The sequence below is a fragment of the Plectropomus leopardus genome, chromosome 16, assembly GCF_026936395.1.
Source record: "Plectropomus leopardus strain MGB_pleo_1.0 chromosome 16, ASM2693639v1, whole genome shotgun sequence".
Taxonomy (NCBI): Eukaryota; Metazoa; Chordata; class Actinopteri; order Perciformes; family Serranidae; genus Plectropomus; species Plectropomus leopardus.
Genome location: NC_142191.1, coordinates 18,495,799 through 18,516,273, shown reverse-complemented (window position 1 = coordinate 18,516,273; position 20,475 = coordinate 18,495,799). Strand labels below are relative to the sequence as shown.

Sequence of the window (20,475 nt, the reverse complement as noted above, 5' to 3'; positions counted from 1 at the left end):
TTGGGACCATCCGAGGATCACGTGAATGCAGCATTATAGATTAATGTATTATTTTGGCCACCTGGGGGCGACGCAACAACCTGTAGGCTAAATGAGATGTTGACTTATCATCATCGCCATGTAACGTTAGATATAGGCAAAGATAATGTATCAAACTGTTACATTGGAACAGCCGAGGATGGAGCAACATTTGGAATAATTTGGAGTCTTGTTTCTGGACAATTGACAAACGTAAGTTCAGTTTTGAATGTTTCTTTTTCGCTCTGTTCATGGAAAGTACCTGGCGTTTCTTGTTGTGAGTTGAATGTCGGTATCACTCTCATGTCTATGCATCAGAGAGGGAGATAGCTGTGATTAGCTTAGCTAGCATAGCATAGCATAAAGATTGACCACAGGGGGAAGCAGATAACAGATAAGCTCTTGCCAAAGTTTAAAAATATACTTCCCAGCGTTTGTAAAGCTTAATATTTAATTCATACAGAAATGTACAAACAAAACGTGTGGTTTAATTAAAAAAACAACAACAAAACACTATGACACATTAAGAGCAAGGCTTTGCCAACACACAAGTGTTTTCAATTAGCCTCTATTGTTAAGTTACCTCTGCTCAGGTTGATATGAACAGTGCACACGGAAATACCTGACACTAAACTTCATGTATGTGTGAAGTAGTTTGCAACAACTTTACCTGCAAAGAAGGAAAGAGGTGTGCACTGATTTAATGATGTTAAGCACAGAAAATGTGAATGCAAAAGTCTATAAATCCGTTTAGGAATCATACAAAATAGATGCTCATTGTTAATCCGGAACTTGCTGGAGAAAAATCACGTTTTTACGTTTTATCAAGTATAAAAGTAATTTAGTGATAGTTGGCAGTATATATATGGTATTGCAGCAATCAGAAACTGCTCATAGCTAATTCGGCATACTTTTATAAGTGGTTATTTGCCAAAATATAAACAGTTATTGGTGAAAAGGGGGCCAAGGTTGTGCTAGTTGACTCACTGACTCCATGGCTTCATTATTGTTTCTGTTTGATGATAAGACCCTCTTAGCCTACAGTGTCAGATATTGAAACCCCCTGATCTACAGTGAAAATTCACAACTACTCCTTCGTACGGAAAAATAAAAACATGCTTTCAATGACATTAATACCAGCTGCACTCCACTTACACCGTTAAACAAATCTGTAGAGTCTAGCATAAATTGTGTTTGCACTTGGTTTGTTTGGCTGGATTTCATTTCATGTCTTGAGTAAAGACTACCTAAATTTAACAACTATGACACTCTAAAACTCAATAGGTAATGAATATGTGACATTTTTAAATTTATGATTATTATTATTATTATTATTATTTTCCTCCCCGTTAAAGGATATTTTAGGGGGAGTTTTTCCATATTTGCCATGAGGGTCCAAGGACAGAGAGATGTTGTTTGCTGTCTAAGCCCATGAGGCAAATTGTGATCTATGATATCAGGCTTTCTAAATGAAACAGAATTGAATTAAATTATAGCCAGTGATTACTCATAAAAAAGTGTGTAATACCAATACATGATCTCTAATTATTAACAAGTAGTCAATATGACTGATTAATCAGGTAAATAATCGATTAATTCAGGGAAGGTTAGGTTTCCTTGAAAAATTGTCATGCACAGAGGACAATAGTTCATTCATTGATTTTTTTAAATTTTCCGTAAACACTTATCCTGGCACAGGGTTGCAGGGGGTAACCACGTTGCTGCTGGGAGACGATACTGATCATTTAAATGTCTTTGTTTGACCAGTTGACTACGCCATACTGATTATTTTACTTGCTGGCTAATAATCAAAATTTTAACTGATAATCATGGGTTTCATAATCCTTTTTAGGGGAGGCCCTGGTTCATTGGAATAACTTGCTGGTACACTTAATGGAAGCATCTTTAATATTATCAATTTCATGTGTGATTGTCCTACTATGATAAGTCAAAATCTGTAAAAAAGGTTTATTGTCACATTTAGCTGTGCAAATATTAGCAAATATGTATCGCTGCAGAAATGTTGCCATCCAAAGCATACTTAATCTCACTAACTTTTGACTTATAGGTTATTTTTTGGTTGACCAAGGCTCCTGTGGACAAGAAATTTGTTGCAGCTTTATGACAGAAGTGCAGTCAAAGAGTGATTTCCATATAGATTACTTTGTGCAGTGGGTAGCACAGTCAAAGGCGTGTGTAGCAGACAGAGTGATTGCGGCGTGAGAACTGAGACATTTACTAACAAGCTTCAAGCAGAGAAAGAAACCTGTGAAACAACTTTGTGGACAAACTCCGACAAGTCAGCAAACCTGAGGGTGGTCAATGGAGGATCTGTGACACGACACCCTCACCCAGTTGTTCCTGATTTAATTTAGCTAAGACTAAGTGCTGCAGGAAGTAGAAGGACACACAGTAAATCAGAAGCTGAGAGAGAAAAAGCACTTTTACCGAGTTATTACATATGGAGAGAGAACAATTACATTCCTGATGCGCATGCCTGGTGATTTATGGATGGATCCCTCGCTTAGAGGGTCTCGCAAAAGGTGATCTGTTGCTGAGGCAGCTACAGGTAATTTATTCTATTCCCAAGTTTGCCATTTACTTTTGCCCCTTCAACCACTGACAAGATTTATTCAAACAGTAGCTGCATTATGCTGCAAGCCTCACAATGAGCTGCGGTCCAAACCACGGCAAAGATTTGGTCTCCGTCACAGACATAGAGGTTCTAAATGGTGCAGAGGACTGGTTCTCTGGCTCTTATTCATACAGCTGGACATTTTTAATTAAATGCTGGACCTGGTTCTCCATTCCCATTCTATGAAAAAAAAACCATTTTGCTGAGTCTACTGTTAAGACAGCGTAAGAGAGATTTAATAATGTGAGTTTTAGCAGAGAGCCAACCAGGCTACCTCACAATACTGCTCCTTTAGCTGTTAGAGTTGAAAGATAATATCAGCGTTATTTCAATATTTAGACCTGTTTACATTTAACAAGTCACTTTGTGGTGCATGAGGTGTGTAATTACATTTTTTAATCTACTTGTTTATGTCGCATGGTGTCAAAACTAGATTAACTGCTGTCCCAGCTAACAAGCATGCTCTAAATATAGAGACCTGATGTGACAATAAAGTGTGCAAGGTGGCAAGGTTTTGAGGGATTATTTATTGGGGTGGAGTAATATCTCTTCCTGACAGTGACGCATGATTGTCAGTAAACAGTGTAATGCAATATTAATGTTCAGTAATGAGAAAGCGGAGAAGTTAGGCACAGTGGAGAAAAAAGTAACAGGGACTGATTGCGCCCTTTGCCCAGCAGCATGTTAAGAAACAACGCAACAGTGATTCTTTAGTCACATTTCAAGGATAATTCCAGTTATTTATAACTTTGTCCTTCGTTTCAGAAATATTATTAAAGGGGACCAATGATGCTCATTTTCAGCTTCATAATTTTATTTAAGGTTTCTACTTGAACATGTTTACATGCTTAAATGCTCATAAAAACACATTTTCCTCATGCTGTCTGTGTTTGAATACCTGTATTCATCCTCTGACTCAAACACTCAGCCTGTCTCTGTAATCTCTCCTCTTTAAAAAGCCCAGTCTGCTCTGATTGATCAGCGTTTGTGGGTCTTCTGCATCTCTGCACTTTTATTGCAGCTGGAGGAATGACTGTAACTGAGAAGAGCAGCACTCTTTAACTTGAAAAAATCACTCATTAAAGCTTCTAAACCAAATTCTTAAAAACCAGACTAGTTCCACCAGAATTTGGGGAAAAATTAACAACTACAGCAACCAAGATTACATATCTCCCTGAATGTATCATGCAGCCACATGTAGCAGTGTAGGCTTCAGCTGCAGTAGCATGCCTAGAGCAGATGACCTTATAAAGAAATCCATCATGAGCTGATGTCAGCATGTCTTGAAAGTAGAAATATACAAGTATTAACAGTGGTCTGAAGCCTGAGGTTCCTGCTCATAGCGATTACTTATACATATGTTTACCTCTTTTAAGACCTTGGCCGTGTTTAATATGAACAGCTGACATTGATGGAAAACAAGGAAAAACCATAACAGGTCCCCTTTAATTATGCTGGTTTCTCATAATATGGCAATATTTCTGCATCAAAGGAAACAGGTCTTCAGCTGATCACCTGGTTGTAAACAAGCCAAGAAAATTAAATAGCTGAATTACTTTATTTGTGGTTACACTTACTTTTAGTTTACCCTCAATGTTAATAATAATCCATCATTGTACAGGAAAACCGTGCGCCTATACCATGGTTAGTGTGGTTGGTCCAAGTTGAACCAGAAAAATGGTCCGTGAACTGTGAAGAATATTTATTTATTCATCGAATGAAGTGCAGGACGTTATCCTGGAAAGCAGCTTTCTAAGATTTTACAGATTTTGGAATGTAAGCAAAGATAGTATTACATATCTTTCCTGGTATCTCTATCCTCTTTCATGTTGTCTGCCATGCTTGAGATTTTTGCTGTTATGTACTTGCAAGACTGGAGAATAGAGTTACATAACTCCAGGAATTCAGAAATGTCCCTTACTTGTTCTCTGCAGTAAAATTATCACCTTCATTACTGCCCTGTCAGATTCCACCGGACGCACAGGTATTTGGGGTCAAAGTTTAATTAAGTTGACGCTTAGAAATAATGGCTTCTGGTGTTAAATATGTTATGCAGGATCCTCAGAAGAAAAAAAAAACAATAACACAAAACTCCCAATGTATTTACTTAAAAATAATCCATCTCAATTATCACTTATGACCCACTAGAAGTGTTTGGACTCATTTTGCTGTGCTCGTTTGACATATGGACAGGTGAGTTTGGGACTTTATAAAAAGGGTAGTAACCAGCGACCAGACTGAAAGGAGCACACGTTCCACCCCCCCCCCGCCCTCAAATGTAGTGACTTAAAACAATAACGAAAGTAAAAGCCAACCCCAGATTCACTCTTAAATAGTAACCAACAATTCCTATATAGTACACCTTTAAAATGAACTGCAGCTTTTGCTTGTGGGTTTATTTGAAACATCTATGATTATCTCAACATGTATTTTTCGCTCTGATCTCTTTTTAGGGATGTCCCCATGTTACCAGATCTCAGCAATTCACTCGGTGAGTACAATGTTGTTATTAATGATAGGAATCATCCCTAAAGCTATGAACCAGAATGATGTCAAGTAGCTGGAATTATGTGGAATTAATGCTCTTTCTCACTCTCCTTCTTGTCTATTATGTTCAGCCACACTCAGTCATGGTGATGCGTAAATAAATAGAGTAAAATACAATATAGATAATGTATAACATAACACACATATAAACAGCTTCCTAAACCCGTTAAAAAAATCAACAGTAGGAAACCCTCTGCACGTAGAAGCAAAACTACACTATGCCAAAGTTATTTACTATTTTTTATATGTCAGTTATTAGGCCTCCTGGTGCAGAGTTACTGTAAGACAGAAGTTGAAAAGAAAACAGACAACCAGAATGAACTGGATCTGCCCTGAGAGATATGCCTCAGAAATACTTAATACTCTACCAGCAGGAACAATCAATATCTTTTCTCCAGTAGAGATTCCAAGAAAGGAGACTGGCAGTTTGTACAGATACTGTAAGCCCCAAACTGACCCTTCTCTCCCAGTTAAATGATTGGTTGTTTGATGAGTTTGAAGAAACAGCATAGTTGGCGTGGGGAGTGAAAGCACCAATTCATGTGCATACTTATTTTCTTGCGGTGCTGGCGTTGTATCTTTCTGAACAAGACTCTTCCTCTGTGTATTTTGCATGTCTTGCAAAAAAACCTCCCAGTTTGTAACCAAGCAAATATACTGTAACTTGAATGAGACTGCAGCTTGCCAGCTAAGCACTATCACAATTTCATCTGAATATGAACTAAAAGCATAATTAAGCTTCTGCAATAGCTGTCTTTGTTTTGCTGAGGATATTTGGAAGTAGAGTGAGGAAACCTGCTTGTGTCTTTCCTCTCTCTTTAGTTTTAACTCTGGATATGAGGACAACTTAAAAATTAATAACAGCATAAATGTGAGAGATACGCAGATAGCTTTTTTTTCCAGACCAATTACATTTACATAATTTGGGCACTTGCCGGCACATACAAAGTTTCAATAAAAAGAAGATCTTTGTGTGGCAATACTTGATGATAGGAGGGGTCAGCAGATTTTCCTTTTTTTTTTGTTTTACCATGCACTGTCCCCTCTGTAAATTTGGATGTTGTTGCGAACAGCACAGGCAGAGCTCTTGATGGGTTCTTTTTTTTTCCTCAGCAGCAGTTTGTGAATTTTGAGTTGTGGGGTGGATAATTCAATCGGGACAGAGCTGATCAGATCAGATCGATGGATAAAAGAGGCAGCTGCTGCAGAGACGAGTGAATGCAAACTATTAGACCCGGCGCAATTAATGATTAAGTTTCACTGCGTCTGATGTTCTGCTTTTCCATCTATGTCCAGAGTACATTGTGCTTTGAGAGTGTGGTAAAATGAATAATGGAACGGTATATTTATTCTGGTAGTGCTAATAATGAACAGTCCAGCTCCAAAAATAAAATCAATATGCGGCTGCAGATGTTTTGATCATGGCAGGCCGCAACAAGTAAATGATCGTTTGACATGTTATTTTTTCACATAATATCAGAAACCAATTGCAAAGCCCATTAGATGGCTGTCAAAGATGTATGAAGGAGTGTTCATCTTTACTTATAGTACACCTAATATTATGTTGTGTATCACATATCTGGGGAGTGGGGCAAAAAGACAAAAAGAGAGAGACTTGAAAGGACTATGCATGTTGCATACTAGTTCATCCTTGTTTCTGTAAAGTCTCTTAATAAATGAGGTAAACATAAAACATAAAAGTTTGTACTCCTAAAACAACTCCATTTCAACGCCCCCACGTGGGGGCTGTTGAAATGGAGTTGTTTTAGGAGTACAAATACATGAGCACAGTACTGAACCAATGCCTGATACTGGTATTAGCATAGAGGACACCAGGAATGAGTCCTGAAACATGGAAATCAGTTAGCATTTCAGGACATCCGGTTCCCTTGTCTCTAACTCGACAGGAATTTTTTACATGGGTTTGTGGTCAGAAGCATGAAATGAGATCTGTGGTTAACACAAGCTGAAGAGAATTTCACATTTTGTTCTATGACATAAAATTTGTCAGTGAATACCCCACTTGTGAGCTTTTTATGTGCTTTAAAAAATGTGTTTCCTAACAAGTAGCTCAATGAGACTAAAGAATGTCATCATGCCAGGCTGCACCAAACATGGTTTTACAGCCTTGTAGTGGTGGTGACGCGACTGTAGTGTAGTTAGTCCGTAGCCTTTTTACTTCTGGTGATTGCATTTAGGCTTCAAAAATCCCATTTGTGAAGATTATCTTGCCAAACAAAACTTGTGAATATCATAAACGTTTGTTTGCCACAGAGCTTATTTTCTGCAATAATTCAAAATCCAATGGAAAAATCTCACAGGTTTTTTGGCGAGGGAACCATGGCAAAGTCACCTTTTGTGTTGGCCTACAGAAAAATGTCATGCCTGGGGCACTCTATTGCTGCATCCCTATTTAATGCTAAAGATTAAACGCAGGCATAATGTACCTTTTAAAAATTATAATAACACTGAAGTTTGTTCCGGTCTTTGCAGACCAGTCAGTCAAATTTAGCTCGACGGGTTCAAATAAACAGCTTTGAACTATTTTGAGAACCATGAATGAAATCAGATCATTTTAAAAATGTCCTACATTATGCAAAGCAAAAAGAACCCTCACTCTTTTGGTATTCATCCACACTCTTTGTCACTCTGCAGCTGACATAGTTATCGCTAATGGAGTGTGTCTGTGTGAGCTGAGATCAGCAGTTAACCTGATTTAACCTGACGACAGTTAAGTGACTGTCCTCATGTGGCTGACCTCTCCATCTCCCACCACAACACTTGGGTCAGTCAATACAATTCTCTATGGAAACACAGAAGCCATTCATCAGCTGTTTTTGATAAAAAATTCTGTTTGATAACTGCTACCGGGTCAGTGCGGAGAAGATTAGTGTTAACAGAACAGAAAAGCAAGTGAGGAGGAAATAAAGAAGACTGGGAGGAAAAGGGAGAAACAATTTGAGAGAAGGTTCATACATTTTTATCACATTTTAAAGATAAATTCATTGCTTCTTTTCCCCAAACATGGTAGCCTGAGGGGTAGAAAATTAATGCTGGAGTCCAGGAGGAGGCTGCTGAGCCCAAATATTTATGCGCTGTGTGGATTCCTCTATGCAAAATATAACAGAAGTGGCTTTATTGTAGCTGTTGCTTTTAAGCGCAAGAAGACCACCAAATACTCTTTAATATAGCTAAAAAATAATATTTATTTAATCAAAATGAACAATTTGGAAAAAGAAACCATGCTCTTATAATTATTCTTTTATTTATACTTTTATTAAAACATCATTGGCCTCCAACAAGTAAAGAATGTACATAATAATAATACTAATAATTAATAATTAATAATAATAAACTGAAGAACATCAGAAAAAGTATCTTCTGTTTGTATGTTATAGTAGTTATGCTTTATCTTTTGTGGATTCTTCGGTGAGGCTTTCTCTGGACTCTCTGCATTCTCTGACTTCAAGGCTTCAGCTAGTTTTAGAGGAATGTACAGTACAGGAAACAAAAAGTATCTTACCCCCATCATAGTTTTTTTTTCTGACATCACTACATATGTTGTGTCATTTTCAATTCTTCACACACATCAACCACTCACAGCTGTTTGAAATAAACTTAAACCTCAGTGGGGAACACATACGCTTGCAGGCACTCACACTCTATAGACTAGTGCGCGTGCACATCGACACACACACGCACACACAGTAAAACACACGCTTGGATGCCTGCAGTGGATGGTATAGTGCTGAGCTCCGGTGCTTTAATCAGACCTTTGGTCGTAAAGCGTCACACTGACCGAGGCAGCAGCTTCAACAGAGCTCATTTCTCAGCAGAACCAAACACAGACGGGAAAGCATTCGTCCGCCACCAGCCTCGCTGTAGCACAGCACAGATAGCCCCCCATGACTGACCCTTGTCATTCTCTGCCCCTCCTCTCCATCAGTGCTTCACGCTGAGTGGTACGTCCTTTGGTGCTGGAATTCAAAGGAAATGCCACAGACGCGGTGGAAAAAAGTGACCTTTAAAAAAAACCAAGATACTTGCTGAGGGGGGACCAACTGTCCATTTTACACAACATAATGTCACCGGGCCTCGGGCTGTGGAGATTGTCTCTAATAAAAGTTTGAACTTTTAAAACATTTGAAATGATTAAAAACACAATAGCACGATAAAAACCTTTGACTGGATTTTGAAGTCTGCACGCTGCACTCAGAGTCAAGTGTAGGTTTACAGTATGTTCTGACAGGCAGGTGATGCTGAAAAAATCTCTTTTATGGTTTTACAGCAGTTCATGTGGGCTTGACAAGAGCAGAATATCATCCTGTCATGCAGCTGATTTCTCTATCTACCTCCACTCCTGCAGCTTTCATAAAAAGCAGTCAGTTTCTAATGGTGCTCAGTCCAGCACTGGCGGTCATGTGTCAATGACGTCCTGCGCTGGCGTAGGTTCATGTGGCAAACTGGTGGCGTTGGGCAGCGGCTGCGTGTGGCTGTTCTGCTGCAGCTCTAGCGCCATGGCGTTCTGCGGGTGGGGAAACTCCTTCACCTGTCTGCGGTACTCCAGGAAGGTGGACGCCTTGGTGGCGATCGCCACCACATTCTTTCCGACAAAGATGGTGGAAACACGGCTATCTTGAAACAGCACCATGTTTACACCTCGTATGAGGATGGTGACCACATTTATGGTGACCAGGCTCAGAACTGGGTATAGCATCATCTTCTGGGGTGACATGTGCTCCCCCTGCATGCTGATTTCACTGAGCGACACGCAGGGCAGGATGAGCAGCAGGATGTAGCAGTAGAAGAACATCAGGCCCTCGGCCCAGATCGGCAGGCCTGTCCGCTGGGGCTCCCACAGGTTGGCTTGGATATCCAGCAGGTCCAGCAGGTCCAGAGCCACCCAGAATAGACGACTCCTCATGTCCTCCTTCTTCCGGAAAGTTCTCACATATTCCATACTATCCAGAGCCACTAGAACCAAGTACAAGCCTGGCACACATACAGATAATAATAACGTCAAAGCCTTCCGGGCCACCGTCTCCAAACTCTTCCTGTCTGCCTTGCAATTCTGAAAGACAAAGTAGAGCTTGATCTCCAGGACAAAAATGTACAGAAACCAGAGGATCATGGCGTATCCTCGTCGGGCGGTGCGCACCTCGGCACCAACCCACACCGCCACATATCGCAGCACTATGAGGAAGCATACGTCCCCTACCAGCACTATTATACACACACCAATCTTCCTGGGACCCTGGTTCTGCTCCACCAGGTAGGCGTCCATGAAGGCCATGCTGGTCATGATGACGATGGTGGTCAGGCACACGTGGCGTTTGTCTGGGGGCGGCAACACCATGGCGAGGGCACCTGCTGGCTCTCACTCTCAGTCCCCAGCTTTCAAAGTAAAAATAGTCCAGGAGGTGAATACGGCACTGTGTCCACTCCGAACCTTTAAGGCTGGAGGAAAAAAAATTGTATTTAAGGTGCTCTGACAGCTGTGGCGTGCACAGGAGCAAGTGTCTGGCTAGTGTGTCTAAAATTAGAATAATACTATAAGTCACTGCACTAATAGTCCATAGAGGAGGTTGGTTATCGCAGTGTAGAAGCAGAGCAGTGTGTGGAGTCAGCGCAGAGATGCTGGCTGCTGATTGCTCTCATACCATGTGAAAACAGGAGCATCACCTCGTTACTCAACGCACTTCCATTGATCTGCCTCTGCCCCTGAGCAGCAACTACACATAGGGCTCTACAGCTGACACACCATGACTGATAGTAATCCACACAAGTCCAGTGGAGCACACTCTTAGAGCAGGCTCATTCTAATGGACATGTGAGGCGATTGCGGTACTGCAGTGTGGAAATGTTTATGGAGGTGTTTATTTTTGTATGAGACAGTGTAGGAAGCGGGAGTCGTATGTGTGCCGGTGCTGCAGCTCAGCATGTGCGAGGAACTCCTTTTTGGATACTCCTGTAGACGGTGGTGCAGTGTGTGTGGCTCCTTGCAATCCTGCAGCGTGTGCGAAGGGAAATGGAGGAGAGAGAGGAGAGGAGTCTGCAGTGGCCAGAGGCCCACAGCCGCCATAAATCACAGAGACAGCAGGTCAACGGCCCATGAGGCCTTGCGTCCGACGCCGGCTTCCCTGGGGGGAGGCTCTTACACCGGACTGAAGATCCATCCTTCCCCCCTCCTCTTGCCACGTGCCAGCCTCTCCACAGCCTAGAGGAGGGAGAAATAAAGAGGAGAAGAAGGGTAGGGCAGAGGAGAAGGAGGAGGAGAAAGAAACCTGTCAGCACTATTGAGCCATATAACACAGTTTTCATTGCCAATGGCCATCCACATATGAGGAGCCAAGCAATGTGTCAGCTTGGCACAGATAAAGCCTGTTTCACTATTGATAGGGCAGAACATATTGCACATGTTACAGTGAGACTGCTTCAGGATGTCATTACCTCTCTATTGTCTGCACTGTGTCACAAAACATCTGGATGCATGGCTCAATATGCTGCGACGGTAATGTTATTATATCTAGCATATTTGGGGCCATAATACCAAGTAGTTTGATTTGAGGAGTTGGATTAATAGAGGATTTATTACACTAAATTGTAGAAACCAATTTTAAAGTCTCATATAGCAGATAACTGCTTAGCACCTCTTTCCTTTTTTTCTGCATTACTTGGCACTACATTTTTTTTGTTGTGTGAATGGGGAAAAACTATGGCAAAGAGCTCATTTCCTGCACAGTTTTTTAGTCAGGCTGATGTAGTTTCTGAAGTGAAACATAGAAATTATGATTGCAGTTTGTATGCAGTAAAATATTTACTAGAGGACTATTTGGCAGTGTTTTTCATGGAGCGCCAGAAAATCACAGAAAACCACAGAAAACAAAGCCATATCCCAACTATGATGTGTACGGATCCCCGATATACATCTGATATACATCCAGTGGGAAATTCATATTATTTTATTTTATTGCAGTAATGAAATCATAGCTGGTAGATAGCCAGACTGCTTTCATTGACTTAAAGACAGCATCTACACACCTTCGGTAGTGTGGACATCTTTCACAGTTTGAGAGGAAGACAGCATAACTGCACATCCCCGACCACCTGACTTCCCACCAGTTTAGCAAACTTCCCACAACCATTCAACAGGTTAGATGAAACACTGAAGGTCTCCTGAAAGTTAGCACGAGCTAACACAGCAGCAGCGGCTCACATCCAGCACAGAGCCTATAAACACTTCCAACACACTTACACCAAAAAAGACTCAATTCTCCGGATGGGTATAGTTAAGATTATAACAGTACTATTACTCTTACACATACTGCTTATTGATCTGGCACTTTAAAGACACAAGTTCTTTTGTTTTTTTTGTTTTTTTACAGAAAAAAAGATAAATTAAGATTGTCATTGCTTACTTTCTGTGTATATAAAAACAGTATATTAATTATCATTCTGCAAAAGCATTATTTTGAAGAAATCACCATCATAGACTATAACATACCTGAGGTGGATGGGGTAATAGGATATGAACTATGAGCTAGCAGGTCGAAAACAGTGCTTTTCTTGGCCTGTATGTCATGCACTTTCATGTGATGTTTTGAAAGATTGCTTGTGTTTCTGCCCTTACATGCAAAAGAGTTTTTGCACTTGTGGCAACAAGCAGTGTCGGCATCAGCTCTTGTGAAGTATAACCAGACTTTGGAGTGTTTTGCTCTCTCCGCTATTGTCACTGAAAGCAGGGCCCTGGTGTGTGTGTGTGTGAGATAGGCAGAGCTGACCCCACCCCTCACACATGCAGCAGGGTGCCAGGCTCAGACACAGAGCTTACTCTCAATTAAATAGTGAAAATGCATCATATACAAATGTCTTGTTGCAAATTAGAAACTGAGTTTGTAAGATAGAAAGTGTACAAAATAACGCCTAGGTAACCTAAATAAAAAAGAGATATATTTTCTCAGTTTTTCCAATACGACTAGCTACAGCGATGCAACAGTTAGCCTGTCACTGTGTGGATTGGGGTGGCCTCTCACTAACTGTACTGCCACAGAACCTACACCAACAGCAGTAGTCCACCAGTGTCTCCACAGGGAAGCATAGAGACATTACTATCCGTTTGAATTGCTTAACTGTACAACCTGTTTACATGTCTGTTTTGACAGATTATTTTGAGGCATTTATTTTCAATTCTTAGGTAAAATGCTCAGTAAAGGGTATGTTAGGTCAGTTTTTTGATATACTTTAAAAAAATTGTGATGTCTTGGTTAGGTCAGGGCTATGGAATATTATATCATCCGTATTTTCTCACTACACATTGGCCTTTCCTACACTCATGTGTGCATAAACTGTGGGTTATTAACTTCTTTTTCAGAAACAAAAAATGTGAAATTATTTTATTGGTGTTAGTTATGGGTATTGGCTGAAAAAAATCCAAATCATGCATTCCTGTCTCCTTCATGTGTGCTCAATATCTAAAACATAACATTCCTGACGTTTTATTTTGCCTTCAGTCGAAACTCCTTTACAGTCTACTTTTGGTGCATGATGTTTCAAGGTGTCCCTCTTTTGACCTGTTTAGTATTCTGGCTGATGTGTGTGTTGAAGCGTGTGACGGGTCGGGTCAGGTGGGGCCTCTCATCGACAGTTCAGTTGGACATTTACAGCACTTTCGAAAAAGAAACTGCACAGATGTCGAGCGCTTAACTCGCCAGCAGGAGCCCACCGTGTGCACTGGCCTCGTCCATAAATAACACAGCGTGTCTAAATATTAGCATAGAGAGCAAACAAGGCTGAGTAAAAGAAAGTGAAATGTGTTAATTGAGCAATGTCTCTCTTGGTTTGAGTTTGGTGAGCTTCAGCAGAAACTAAAAATGTATCTGTTGCTCTGCTCTGCTCTGTTCATTTCTGTCTGCTCTTCCTGTCACTGGATCCTTCAGGCAGAACACAAATAAATCACATTAGTGTTTCTGTCAGTTGAGGTACATTTCAAAACAAGGTATGACTGTATCGGAGAGCTCCCATAACCAAACTTGAATCTTCAGTCTCTACAGTAGCCATCCCTGAATATTCCAAAATGTTCTCAAAAAGTGCAACGAAGCGGATTTTAGTTAACATGCAGAGAACCTAATGTTCTTATTTCTACAGTCAAAGACAGTCTGATAATTTTGGTGAACATGATGAACTCTCCCCCTAATCCGAAAACTAGAGAGCTAAAACTCAAATTTGTGATGTCACAGGGCATAAAATCTGGAGCTGCTCCATAGACAACGGATTGGGAAAGATGTTACAGATGATACTGAGAGCAGCCAAGTGAATTTTCTGAATAAATGGTAACATTTTCTGTTTCATAACTGAGAACAGTATAATAGCATAAAACTTATTTAGCCTTCCCACAGTCCCGCAGATTTTCGCTCTGCACTCCAGCAATGCAGAACTTCGGTTCACCTTTCCCTTCACTGTTGTAATTAGATATGTGCTAATTAAAAATGTTGTTAAGAAAACCAAATTTTGAAGATGGATAAGTCTTTATGGACACATTACATTTTAAAAAGTCACATCTTAAGTTAGCTAATGTAAAGCTAGTTAAGTTATAGCTACAATGAAGAGGAGTTAGTTTTAACATCAGATTACCAACTTCCTCATTCCTGTGGTAATGTTGAAGAGATTTGATTGGACTGATAGGTTGGTTGCTGACATATTGTCAAGATGGCATGAATCATCATTCACCATCAAAAAAAATCAAGGCACACACTTCTGTGCATACAGAGATGCAATGGGACAGCAAAATCAGATGTTAAAATGGGGCTCAGACATTGACCAGAAGTGTAATATAAGGAAGTTATTATACTTTTTGCAGTACTTAAGTATTTTGGGGATTATCTGCACTTCACTTGAGTTTTTATATTTGTCAACTTTTACTGCAGTATGTTTTCCAGAAGCATTTTAGTTACTAATGTCATCTTTACAAGCTAATAAATACTAATGTTCAGCACCGTGAACTGCACTCAGTAATAAATATATAACCAGTCAAAGGGAGTTTTCACAACCTGGTAACCCAAAAGCCCTTGTTGTTTTCGGTGGCTATTAATGACCAGATCAGTAAAGTCAGTAGTTACAACTTAAAAGGCAGCTTTTTAGCTTTATCAGAAAGTGGGTACCAAAGTTGAAAAGAACATCAACAAAATATATGAAATGCTCGGCTTTAAATCTGTCATCAACAGTTTTTCTAACAGAAACTGAAAGCCAAAGCTTAAATTTGTCCTTTTGCCATTTACAGATCAGTTTAGAATAACACATGCTGACCTTTTAGTGATATTGATTGTATTCATTTTTTTAAAGAGCCAATTCAGAAATGCACTACAAATTGTTCCACCACAATGTTTGCTATTCCAAATCAAAGGCTTCTATTTCACTCCCATTTTGACTAACTGAGCTCTTGATATGAGAGATTTTAAGTATGTGATAAATAAACATGAGTTTGTTTTCAGCTGTGCTGTGTGAAATCACCAAAGCAAAATGGGCTTTTGAGGTTTTTGAATGAGATCCAAAGATTGTGAGGAGGTTATTTCTCATCAGAAAATACCACCCTTGAAGAACATGAACTGTATGTACCCCCATAAAGGATAAAAAGAAAAAGAACAACAACCACACAGCTTTAAAAGCTTCTTGCAGAGATTTCAATGGACGCATTGTACTGCAGTGTCACTGTGACATGACCTCATGTGTTGAAGAAGAAAAACATGTCCCATGTGAAATCAGAGGCTGTCAATGGAAGCCCATTTTAAGAAGACATCAGAATGAGCCTCATTTATAATCCAAGCATGAATTTGAATGTTTAAAACCCATTATGTAGAACAGTGCCTAAGTAAGAGATTAAATTCATAAGATGGTGATTAATTGACTGATTAGCAGAATGCTGTGGATCATTAACATGCCATAAGGAAGGCTGCTCCCACATATACAGTGCATCACATCGTCATTTAAATGCCATTAATTATCAAAAAAAGACTTTGAGATTGTTTCCCTAATGAACGGATTACAGCCGGCGTGATGATATGAGAGTGCCAAATTGGATGGTTTGAACCTCCCCGGAATTATGACTCCAGCTGCGAAACATGGTTCCCAAGATGGCATCAAGCGTGATTTGGCACTACATGGGTGCCCTGCGAACCAGGAAGCTGATGAACTTTGGCAGTAATAGATGATTATTAATCCTCTCTGTCATAAACTGTAAAAAAGTGCCTTTGTCTGCGTGCAATGATGACAGCAGTGCTCTGCTCTGTTTTGCATATTCTGTTCAGCATTTATAATGTATAACTCGAGGCTGCAGATTAGGCCAGGGTATCACCACAGAAATAGAAAAAAAGAAGGAAAGAAATGTCCATTGATATGTGATTTGACAGCTGTGACGACTATTATTTCACCACTTCGCTTGACTTTTTATGCCTCTTTATGCGATAGCCTTGGCTGAAGGCATTATATTTTCAGCTTGTCCATCCCATTCTTGTGAACATGATATCTTCAATATGTCTGAGGAGACTTCCACTTAGATTCAGCAATAAACTGAATACATTTTGGGGGCCATAGGTCAAAAGTCAAGGTCACTGTGACCTCTTCTGTCTCATTCTTGGGGGGAATTTCTTCAAATTTGGCACTGACATCCACGTAGACTCAAGAATGACCTGATTCGAATTTGGTGGTCAAAGGTCAAAAGTCAAGGTCACTTTGAACTCTACAAACATGTTTTTGGCCATAGGGGTTGGGGCTTAAGAGATAAAGTGGGTTGTCCATTAATTAGTCTGCATGTCGCAGTATTCTTGGGCAAGATAATGACCCACAAATTGCTCGCGGTGGCTGTTCCATCAGTGTGTGTATGTGTATAAATGTCAAAAATTGAGTTGAATGTAACAAGTAGTGTGAAAGTGCTTTGAGTGGGCGAACAACTAGAAAAGCGCCGTACAAGTGGAGGTCTATTTACCATTAAACACAAATTCATTTCCTAATTCTGACAGAATTTCACACAAATATCAAATAGAATAAAATAATGAAGTGATGATATTGTATATCCAAAAGGTCAAAGGTCATCTTCATTATATCATAATGCCAAATGCTAAAGCACTTTTTCTGGACACTATTTAAAGCCATAGCTAACAGAAGGGAGACATTTGGTCAGATTCTGAATTGGTGACGCTAATCTTGAAACTGTGCTGATTATATAGCTCTTCTGTGTGCTGGGGGGAAGATGTATATGAAGCCTACTTGTTTTCTCAGACATGAGTGTAAACTGTAAGCGCAACTTGATGGGTTAGCGGAGCCATACATCTGCGAGGTGGTAATTCTCATTTTACCTTGTGAGAGCACAGTGTCTCTGTGTACTGCAGGCTGCACATTTCAGCTTTGCTTATATGCTTCAGTTACAATGTATTAATTACAGTGTACTATAAATAGGTGACATGAAGGGCTGTGAAAAGGCAGTGCAACATTTCTTCACAGAGAGAAAGCTATTATTGTGTCTCTGGTCAAGGCCATTATCTCTCTAAACAGCCGGAGTTTCCTTGTCAGGCAGTTACATTAACAGGTAGCCTCCGTGACTGGCTGCAGGCTTCACGTGGATCACAACAAGGACAAAGGTTGGGGCAGCAAGTGGCATTACTGCTTCTTTTTTTGTTTGTTTTGCCAGTTGTTATAAAAACCTGTGGAGAAGGTCTGTTTGGGTCAAAGAACAAGGCAGTGAGTACAACTAGAAGAACAGTATTTTGGCACAGGATTCTTTTACTCTACCTCATGGGGCAAAAAATCAAAAGCGTTGACTGTATGTTGTTTAACGGTGCTGTTTCCAGCTGCTGCTTTTGAATGTGCACAAAAACAGCTTCCTTTCATGCACTGACTTATCTTAATTACCTGTGTGCATGCTCTTGATGTTTGTCTTTTTTGACACAAGCTCAGAGCTTAAGGATAGTAAAGTCTTCCAAGCTTCAAGAAGCTTTTCTTTTACCGCTGAGGTGTTCTGACACTTCATACACCTTGTGAGGGTTGTGAGCTAGCTCTTGTTTACAGCAGCAAAATAATTTAATCCTGCAGCTGTGGATGGCATGCTCTATTACTTGAAGGCTTCAAAGAAAACTGAGATGTTTATGCTTTTGGGAAGCCGCATTGTTATGCATTAAATGTATCGAATTACATCCCCTACTCTGCTTTCACTCCACACTCCTACTCTCTTTTCTAATGCCTCAACACCCCAAGGATGATCAAATGTTTGAGTCAATGTCAGCAACATTGGGGTGGGACGGCGCAGGTCTCCAGAGCAGTCCGTTTTGTTCGATATTTATGTCAGGTTGTCTTCATTAGGGCCAGAATGAGACCCATATGTCGTCTTGGCTGCCAGCCATCTCCATCATCTCAGCAGGTGTGCTGCGCCGTCCTTTGTGTTACAGTCAGCGCTCGGCTAGTTTTGGGAGAGGTGGCAGATTGCTTTGAATTTGCCCAGTACACAGAGTACAGCTCAGCACAGCTCAGCTCAACAAATGCTTGTACACACACAGAATCTTGCCACACACATGCATCAACATATGCATGTATGAAAGCTCTCTCACACACACACACACACACACACACACACACACACACACACACACACACACACACACACACGCACAGGATGCCGACAGGACAGCCATCTGCAGGTCACGTCGTTATCTCATCTCTCACAGCCTGATAACCACACACTGATCGCATACATCCTGCACTGATTATAACATAGCCAGGTATTATATCCCCAAATCCCTCAATACATGTTAAGACGTGTTTCCGATAACCACATTTGGAGATGTCAGCTCGATTCCCCCAGTCGCACTGACGAGTGCCTGTGACAGCACTCAGCACATTTCTTTAACGTATTAAAACCACCAAACTCAGCTGTCCTCATAGGGCTTAGCCTTGTGTGTGATGCATTATTCACAGTGTATATCTGCTGCATCTAATGGATTAGTATGGTGCTGTGTTGAAATTCTAAACACATCTGTTTTGCATTTTGTTGTCAATATTCTTGGCGGGTTTAGTTCTTTCCCCCTATTTTGTGCGATTCAAAGGCACACACCTCAATTAGTCAAAACACAATACACAGGGCTTGTATGTTACTTGCTGCTCTTACATTCCTATTGTCTTGTTTTCTTGTTATCCCTGCATAATATGCTTGTAATTGTTTATGAGGTTGCACTGGGTTAGAATACTGAGGAGGATCTGAAACTAAGATGGGGCTCATGTTTTATACCAGTGGCTAAGCTCATTTTATCACCCATTATGGTTGATTAAGGCTGATCCTCACTCTACTTTGCCATGTCACATCGTGTGTGTGATAAGCAGTGACTGTTCACTTCAGCACATAACTGTAACTAACCCAATCTGTATTCAGGCTGTCTGTGCTTTTAAACAGCCGTGGGTGTTGATCAAAAGCTACCAAAATCAAACATGCTGCACATGACAAAGGATGGATAGCTGCTGTTTGGGGTTCGCTCCCATAATAGGCATTGTATAGGGTTAGATGTAGAAAGCAGCTTGAAAGTGCTTTCCTCCAACTTGGCCCTTAGCAGCGGGGACCGGGGGCTTTTCAACATGACAGACTCGTCTTTTTCTCCCCTGCCAACTCTCAAACGGCCATAATGTGCGCAGCGTCAATCAAAGTCTATTCTTTATTCACAAAGCCGGGGAGAGGATCAAAGGCACCACGCCACAGTGAGTCATCATCAAAGTGAAGAGCAGCCCTCTGACATCCCACCCGGCAGTTAGTCACTGACACAGGGGGCAAAGATGACAAGTTGCCCAACGTATACGCATGAGACAAGACACGCTTGAAGTACTGTCCAAAAGTGATGCTGTTTTTAAGTGGCTACCACTGTGAAAAGTTTAATCTTTTTGTTCAACACCATTTTCATTTCTATTTTCTCATAAGAGTTTGAAAAAGGCTGACATCAAACGCATACGGGTCAATACACTGAGTTACTCTTCTGTAGCCTTTAGCTTCTGTAACTCACCGCAATCTTTATCTTGATTTTCACTAATCTGCATCTGAATCCAGGGTTTACCATCCATTTTCTACCATCAATGAGCCTCATGCTCATTATACAAACAAATTTCTTCTTTCATATCCATGATTTGGTCTTATTTTGTTCATATCCATTTGTTTTCTGTGATTCACCGTTTTTTTCCATATCTATATTTTTCTTTTCTCTTAGGTAGGAGAAAATGTACAAGTTGACGGCACTCTTACCGAGGTAAGC

The 20,475-nt window shown here is 40.5% G+C and overlaps 1 protein-coding gene and 1 long non-coding RNA gene across 2 annotated transcripts in view; one reads left to right on the top strand and one right to left on the bottom strand.

Annotated features, from left to right (window-relative positions):
• The first annotated feature begins 82 nt into the window (after window positions 1-82).
• The window catches only part of LOC148186875 (uncharacterized), a 113,166-nt gene continuing 92,773 nt past the window's right edge, over window positions 83-20,475 (top strand). The window contains exons 1-3 of the long non-coding RNA XR_015779135.1: window positions 83-231; window positions 5,107-5,144; window positions 20,431-20,469. This is a non-coding gene — a long non-coding RNA (uncharacterized LOC148186875). The remainder of the gene's footprint in view (window positions 232-5,106; window positions 5,145-20,430; window positions 20,470-20,475) is intronic.
• The window catches only part of tmem121ab (transmembrane protein 121Ab), a 55,648-nt gene continuing 43,570 nt past the window's right edge, over window positions 8,398-20,475 (bottom strand). The window contains exon 2 of the mRNA XM_088089431.1: window positions 8,398-11,417. Within this exon, the coding sequence (XP_087945557.1) occupies window positions 9,618-10,556 (939 nt within the window). The 5' untranslated portion in view covers window positions 10,557-11,417 and the 3' untranslated portion in view covers window positions 8,398-9,617. The remainder of the gene's footprint in view (window positions 11,418-20,475) is intronic.